At 39.5% G+C, this 8203-nt stretch overlaps 1 protein-coding gene across 1 annotated transcript in view; it reads right to left on the reverse strand.

Annotated features, from left to right (window-relative positions):
• WDR20 (WD repeat domain 20) overlaps positions 1–8203 on the reverse strand; it is an 18115-nt gene continuing 9912 nt past the window's right edge. The window contains 1 exon segment of the mRNA XM_010145516.1: positions 1–403. Within this exon segment, the coding sequence (XP_010143818.1) occupies positions 350–403 (54 nt within the window). The 3' untranslated portion in view covers positions 1–349.

Here is an 8203-nt window from a genome sequence, read left to right on the forward strand (position 1 = left end):
TTTACACTATATATATATTATTTATATATTTATAGAGAGAGATTAAATTACACTGGACTTGAAAAGTATAAAGAAAACCAAAAATGTTACTATTTTTTCCAGCCGCACCAAAGGAAGCTTTTATTTTTTAAGTGAAAACTCTTCCTTGGGTGGGCAGCCTAGCAGTGTTAGCTGTAAGAAGAAGTCATTACATTATTCCTTTGTAAATTACTATGTGATTCACATAATTCCGTGTTTACACTCTGCCACATTCTAATTTGTGATGCTCTTTGCCTGAAGAACAGCTCCTGGTTCCACTGTCATTACTTCTTGTCCTGCGTTCAGAGATTTGCTAGCAGTAGTGTGATGGCTATACTACAGTTCCACTTGGAGAATTGGCCTGGTTTTGGGATGACAATAAACCCTGCAAACAAAGCAGTTTACATTAATCCAGCAAGAGAACCTGACAGTTTATAAAGTTCTTAGCCTGCAGCTAGAATGAGTACAATATATTTTCACCACCACTTGCACCTTTTTCCCTCCAAAGAATCTAAGCCACTACTGTAGCAGTTAAGCAGCACACACAAGAGCTTTCAGTGAGTAAGGGTGTGTGTTTGTGACACACGATGAACATGAGCTCAGCACTTGATTTCATCTACCTTGCATTTTGAGTCGTCGTGAACTGTGAAACCTTTAAAAATGATACACTGAAAAAGCGATCAGCATTTTATTAGGGTAGCAACAAACCAACCTATTCCAAATCAACAAGTCTGGCTCCTAACCTGATACAGGGAAACGCTCAATCTCTTTATGCTGTTGAATATTACAAGCTTTGAATAGAAAAATAGATCATCTAACCCAATTATTTATCTGGGTAATTTTAAAAGAGAATGAAACACCGAGCAAGAGTTCAGTCAAGATTTCCCATTACAACTTAAGCTCCCATTCAAGGAAGGTTTTTACCAGCTCATTTAACAACATCACCATTCCAATAAATAAAATGAAACTTGCTTCATTTCCGACCAGATCCCAATCCATTTCAAAATACTGATTCCATTTCAGACTCATGCAAAGTAGCCCCTTTTAATCATCCATATAAAAGTAACTGTGTATCAGACTTATTTAGGAAAAGCTTAATATCAAAATATAACCCAGTCTTCTTTCAAGGTCATCATTTAGTTACACAAGTGCCAGCAGGCTGAGGAGCACAATGGCAGCTAAGCTGGAAGCTCACCAGGGAGTAGCACTGTGCAACTCCTTACTACACAGGTATGATAAATGCACTTCTAGCCGTTGCTCTCAACGGCCACCAGCTTAGGTTCTTACCTCAGAATTAAGATCCTGTGACTCAGATCCATCAAACTAGACAAGCTCAGGCAATGCAGAATCGGGTCACATCTCCAGAATCTACAGGAGCTCTTTCTTGCTCGGATCCAAGAACTGAGAAGTCACAACTGATGGAAGAAAATCCTGACCACAGGCCGAAAAGGCAGGAGGAGGGCTGGACTGGCTGGATTTGAGTAATCGAGCTTCTACTAAGACCGCAGCCCTTCCTTTTAGAAGACATCTAAGTCACACATTACGAATCCGGATACACGTGTAGGATTTATGGCAGACGCTGTGCGTGCGCACAGACATGTGCGCGTGCTTGGCATTACATTTCTGTCTAGTGATGTATGTGCTGCCTAACGTGGTGCCCTCCACAGATCACACCCGCAGGAACTACAAGATCCTTTATCTTCACTTGTTTATGTCGTGGATATCTGACTCAACACTGCTGAGGTAGACTGAAGTGGGTTGGTCTGCAAACTTCTTTGACATTCAGAACGTGCAAAGATAATGCATATTTCGTAAGAAGAGAACAAAAAGTTTCCTGGTTATTAGTTAAGGAACAGATGGTGGAAAAAGGCAGAATTTTAGAGCTACCAAGCTACTGATGCACTTCTAAAAAATTTTTACCAAGAAAGTTTTGTTTGGAACTGATGAAGATGAATGAGAACTCTATAGTTCATTACCAAAGCATTCTTCAGAGGTCTATTAAATCCAGCAGCAACTGGAAAGGTTTTTTCTTGCCAGAAGATTACATCCACTAAACAACTTCCAAGTACCTTGGAAGAAGGCATCCAAAAGTATTATTTTCAGGCTTTAAAAAAAAATCAGTGATGCAGACTGTTCATACGCAAGTATGTGCTTTGTAAGCACATAGAAAGCACGAGAGATGGCATAATATGAAGACTCTTTCAACAACGACTCTAGAAACGGGTGGCACATGCTGGAATTCCACCAAAACGGTCCTTTGTTCCTCATGAACTACCAGACACTCTGGAATTCAAATTCCAAGACTAGGAAGGTGTCAGTCCTGGTGCCATCTCCCAGGCCATGAATACTCCCCTGCTTTAAAGAGCAGAAGTGCAGGTGACTCCAAGTAAGCAACTCGAACTCCTGAACAGGCAAGCCAGAGGAACACTGAAGTGGAAAGACTCTCAAGATCAGTACCAGCATGCTACTGCAAACAGACATGGCAAAAACTTCACAGGTACCATCTTAAAACGTGACCAGGCTACGACAGCCATTCCAGACCTTCACTGCTGTGGGAGAGATCAGAAATCTTACGAGTTCTTCCAAGTGCTTAATTTCAGAAAACATCTTAGACCTTAGATGTTCGTTCAAGAAAAGCAAAAATAAGAATTTAGGTTTTAGGCACTGAAGTTTTACCAAAGGGATGAGTGTTCTTGGTGGGTCCTGAGTAACAAAAAAGATTCTACAGAATCTTGCCATTATCAAAGCCTTTCAAGCAAGACCACTGAAGCCAAGTTAGGTGTAACATAGGAAACTTTAGAAAGCCACATTAGAAAAGCAAGTGAGGACTCAGAAAAGCTAGTTTTGACACACAAGTTACCCTGTAAGAGTCTGATCCGTAATATGAAGGGTGTGGGACTAGAATATTTGCAGTTGTATTCACGGGGAATATGATAGATAAAGGTTATGGGAAAAAAATACAGAAAGCTCCTGGCTGTAAAGAAAGAATAAAGAAATTAGGCTGTAGTGCTTTCTGTGATAAAACCACCTAGTCTAGTCAACCAGGTAGAAAAAGATGGAACAAAAGCTGCAGCAACTTACTAGCAACAGCAAAGCTGCAGAGTTTAATGGCCTTGACAGGAAACACAAAAGAATTGAGATTTGACAAGTGCAGATCCGCCGTGCGGTACAGTGCATCAGCTTGCCGTTTAAGAACAAACAGATCATACTGAGCAAGCAGCAGAAACAAACCAAGAGACTGTTCAAAGACGTTTTTACAATAAATGTAGTCTTTTATTAGCAGTATTATTTTGTCAGCATGTGGGTGTAGCAGCGGGTGGGAAATAGAACAGTTGTGATACCCAAGTGAGGAATTTGATAAAACAATCTTCATCACAACCTCAGAGACGGTCCTCCAAGTAGATGCTACATCATCTGCCATCCTAATGGAATACTCTGCAGCTGAAATGTGCTTCTTCGGAGAGGACAGTGTCATGTTTCTTACGTTCATTAGCAGTGTGAGTACTGAACACGGACTGTTGCAGCACTAGTTGCTGGGGCTATTCTGTGTTTATCTGGGCATTTTCCCACTTCCCAAAACACACAGGACTTGGCACATTTAGTAAAATCAGGCTTGCATGGGTGGGAACGAAAAGCCACAACACCATCAGTAAGGTCATTTCCACCCAAGGTTCACGGCATTCACAGCTGTGTTCTGTTCGGAGCAGTGTTAATTCATGAGATTGCGGGGGGTTTATTCTTTTCAAAATCCCACGTATGCTCCACTCAAGAAGTCTGGATTTTTTCCAAAGATATAAAACACAAGGTTTCACGGCAGAAATTAATGCTATGAAAGATGAGCACAGAATTGCTGTATTTAAAACAGGAAGTTATTACTATATAGAAAAAAGCCATCGGTGACTACTGAGTTAATATTTTCAAGTAAATCAGAACAGGATTAGTTGGAGCCAAAGATGCAATCACACATGGTTTCACTAATCCAGATAACAAACTGCAAGCCTGGACACGCGAGCAGGATATGGGAGGTGAACGTCTGTGTGCTCCTTCACACGGCTCTTGGCGCACGCTCAGCCTTGGCCCTGGACAAAAGCCCACTCCTTCTGTACAACGGCTCAGCTGACTCTGGGTAACTCGCTGGATGTCAGAGCTCTGCACGGCTTTCCTACTTTCTGCTTTGAAATTGAAAGGTACAAAAAACAAAGCAAAGGGTCCAATGTAACGACCAACCAATGGGGAAAAAAAAAAAAGTCTCACAGTAGTACACTTCACTAATGCGAGCAGAGCAGTTTTTTAAAATGGCTGAATTAACACATGCCTGGGCAAACACGGCACTGATTTGTTCAACCATTTCTGCCACTGCCAGTATATGAGATAACAGGAATCTGTTATTTGAAGAATATTCCATGGGTAGGTTTTTCTTGTCCAGAACGGTGATATTCCTGGGTAATCTGAAACATCAGTAGTTTGAAATCTGGACCGAGACGTTTCTTGACAAAAGAGCCCATGGTCCAGTACAGGATCTGAGCAACAACAATATGCCAAACAGAATGAGATTTTCCCCATTTGTTTAGAATTCGGCAGTTAAATCAGCTGAACTCATTTTAAGATTTGCATGAAGAAAATCTCCAACAGCTTCTACCCAAATGAATCAGCATTTATTAGCTTAAGTCTCTGAACTCACTAAATCAGATATTAATCTTTTATGGAGTCATAAAATTAACTGTGAATGCTCAAGGAACCACATGCTGAACTTTCACATAACATACTACAGAGAACTGTTTGTACAGGATTCAGGGGGTACAGCAAAGCTGACACCTATCTTTACACAGTCTATGTGTTCACCAAACAATTTTAAATGTAGTCTTTGCTTATTTTATTTTTTGTACTAGTGGTGTTACAGGAAAGTATAAATGCTCAAACCAAGTGACACCACATCTTCTAAAAGCACCTAGGGGCAACAAGGAGGTTTCACTTGCAACTTCTCTTCTGCGCACATAAAGGAGTTTTTCTCCTAACAGAGGTATATCACAATTTTACTCTTTGTCAACAAAAAAGTGAAGGCTGCTAGAAAACCAGCACACGAACTAAAAATCTGTGTAGTGGTGGGAGGCAAGATCACTTCAAGACTAGTATATGCTTCGCAAATGGCAGATACGCATGCCCAAGAGAAAACAAAACAGCTAAAGATGCAACTGCTTGTGTGCTGGGAAAAGCAAAGAAGGCTCTTGCTAGCAGAAACCTGATCTGGCTCGAGCAGTGGGACCTTCAGTTTCATTTAGGTAGCAAGGGCTCACATCCTGAGAAGCGGTTGTTTCTCCAGCTTCCTCAAACTACAGAAGTCAGTAAGGCTCGAAATTTTCTGATTAGAAAATAATGAAATTGAGATAAACCAGGGAAAGCCTCAGGGAAAAGCACATGACTTAAGACAACCCCATTTGGTTTAGCTGTAAAGTAAGTGAGGTCTTAGCAGGAGAAGAAATGAGCCAAGGACGTTTGATAAAATCCAACTTCAAAAACCAGGAAATAATGTGATGAAACAATGTATTTCCTTGAGAAGTCTGTGCGATGTTACTAAATAACGACAAGACGACAACACTTCATGTTCCAACACACCTTTTGCCAAGTATCTTCCACAGAACTTGTGAAAGTTAAGTTTTGTTTTGCGCTCATACTGACTGTTGAGAAACTGGTTTGACCAACCGGTTCTTGCATCATTTGATGTAACTGGATTTTCCCAGAACTTTCAGGATGGATTTAATTTTGTTCCTCCAGTAGCACCTGTTCTTAAATATACACCTGTGTTATATATATAGACCATCACAGTGGTCAACCAATACCACAAGAAAGAATTCCTCCAGCTTTAGTGTCCGAAGTATTTTTGCCTATGCGACAAACAGAATCCCACCTCATTTAGACTGGGCCTAAAGGAACTAACTTTTTGGCTGAAATTTCTCAAAAATGCCTTTGAAAATTTAGTAAGTTTAACTTGTTTGGCTCCCCTGTTGGTTAACACAGAAACACTGCCGCAAGGGTGACGCAGTCCCTAGTCCACTCAGATGGAAGGGCAACGTCCTAAGTCTTTGCCTAAACTGGTTCCAAGAAATTTTGCAGCCGAAGTTTTAGACTAGACTAGTTTTAGTTCAGACAAGTTTAGTTCTAGATAGAAAACGCCTGAATCGTCAGAGTGAGGCATATCCTTGGGGCTGAAAATTCAGCATTCATGGATAAACGTCAAGATCTAAAACTGGAATAAAGAGCATAAGCTGCACCAGAGTCCACAGAGGAAAGAGCTCCTGTAGAGTCCTAGAAGGAACAACAACAACGCGCTGCCCCAGCTCCTATTCTACAGATAGGCAGAGGGAATCTAGATACAGCTGTGTCCATGTTTGGCTGAATCTGAGTTTAAACAAGTTTGGTAAATGGTTTGATAAATATTCTATTTCATACTACTCTAGTCCTAAAAAAAAAAAGTATCATGAGACATGACCTTATCAGCAAGATTTAAGCATCAAAACATATGCATCGTCTTCAGATGAAGTGAAACATTAGTCAGAGCAGGTTACAGGATGCAATCAACTTCTTACTTTAAAATATGGCAAATTAACAGCCTTCATTGTGGCCATTTGTTCAGCAGAGTATGATAGCATCAGACCATCTAAGGACTGCAAGATAAATTAAAACCCAAGTGTGGAAAGGACTATTGAAAGTTATCTACATTTACAGTTCAATCACACATTTTTATTTAACATCAGAATACAGAGGACAACCCCAGCAAGTTATTTTGTAATGTCAAGTATTTAGTAAAGTTCTTCAGCTGTAACAGTGACAATAGAACAGCTAAAAATAAGCAGTATGAAACAAACATGATCTTCTTAAAATTATAAATATACCAACAATACTTCTTAAAGCTTAATTATTGCAACAGTTAAATTAACAATAGTTCATGTTAGAAAGGCTCTATGAAATTTATTCAAGTTGTCAAGAAATTAGATGGAAGTGTAAAAAGGAAATACATATGAATTTTACTTTTGATTTTCACTAAAGGTAGTCAATACAATTTTGTACAGTATCACCTAACATGTCAATCTTTAACAAACTCCAGTATACAGAATTCATAAAATGCAGAAAAATTAATCTTCACATGTAAATTGACATTAAATTAACTGACACAAATTTTATTACTGTAACATAAGCAGGCCAGCATTTTAAATATTAATTTAGTAGCTTTATGTTGTTAAAGGGGCAGACACATACAGTCATTCCAAGTACATCATCGAATTTTAAGAGGTGGTAATCCAGAATGTGTGTTTTCTAAAAAGCGTTTAGTAAAAGTCATGTTATTTCCTAATCCAGACACCCTCATCATAAAGCCTTTACAGGGTGACGCTCTCTCCTGGCTTTGCTGGAGCCACTAGTCACACCTCCTCACACGCACGCGCGCACACACACATACCTTGCTATAAATATCACACCAGTGTTCTAGGTTTAACCTCACCCTGACAACGCGGGTATGCTATGTGCAACTTTGCTATTATGCACATCACAGAAAGCTCCAAATCTCAGCGTGGTAACCTGGAGTCATGTAGCTGTGTTTCAGTTTTACGATAATCATCCCTGAAGTTTATACAGATACCGTATCACGTTGAAAGAAATCTATTTGATAGTACTTAAATACCAGCAATTGAACTTCAATTGTAATGATGAAATGCTCCTTTCCATCGAGGAAGAATTAGTATGTATAGCTGCTCATCTCACTCAAATATAGTACATGAATGTTTAAGTACTTTCACTAAAACAGAAGCCATACTAAAACATGATACTGTACTACAATTGTAGTTAACTAGAAAATTCAAGGATGTTATAATTTAAGTCTAAGTTTTCCTGTACAGTAAGTCAAATAAATAAATTCCATGTGCATTTGTTTTACAAAATGGTAGCATGTTTATCTTGCTAGGTTATACACTGCCATTTCCCCTCTTCGTCCTTCTGGCCAATCTTACCTTGAGCTTTCTTACAGAGGAAACTACTCATCAGCTGCTTTCATTTAGATGAAATGGAGTCACTGTACAAGACGGTGAAGAGTTAATTCTGAAGTCAAACATGGAAATCAGACGGATAGTTCCTCTGACCACTAAGTTCAGAGAGAACTTGTTTGGCATATCCAGGTATCACTTTGATTTGGGGG

The sequence above is a fragment of the Buceros rhinoceros genome, unplaced genomic scaffold (assembly GCF_000710305.1).
Source record: "Buceros rhinoceros silvestris isolate BGI_N320 unplaced genomic scaffold, ASM71030v1 scaffold30221, whole genome shotgun sequence".
Lineage (NCBI taxonomy): Eukaryota > Metazoa > Chordata > Aves > Bucerotiformes > Bucerotidae > Buceros > Buceros rhinoceros.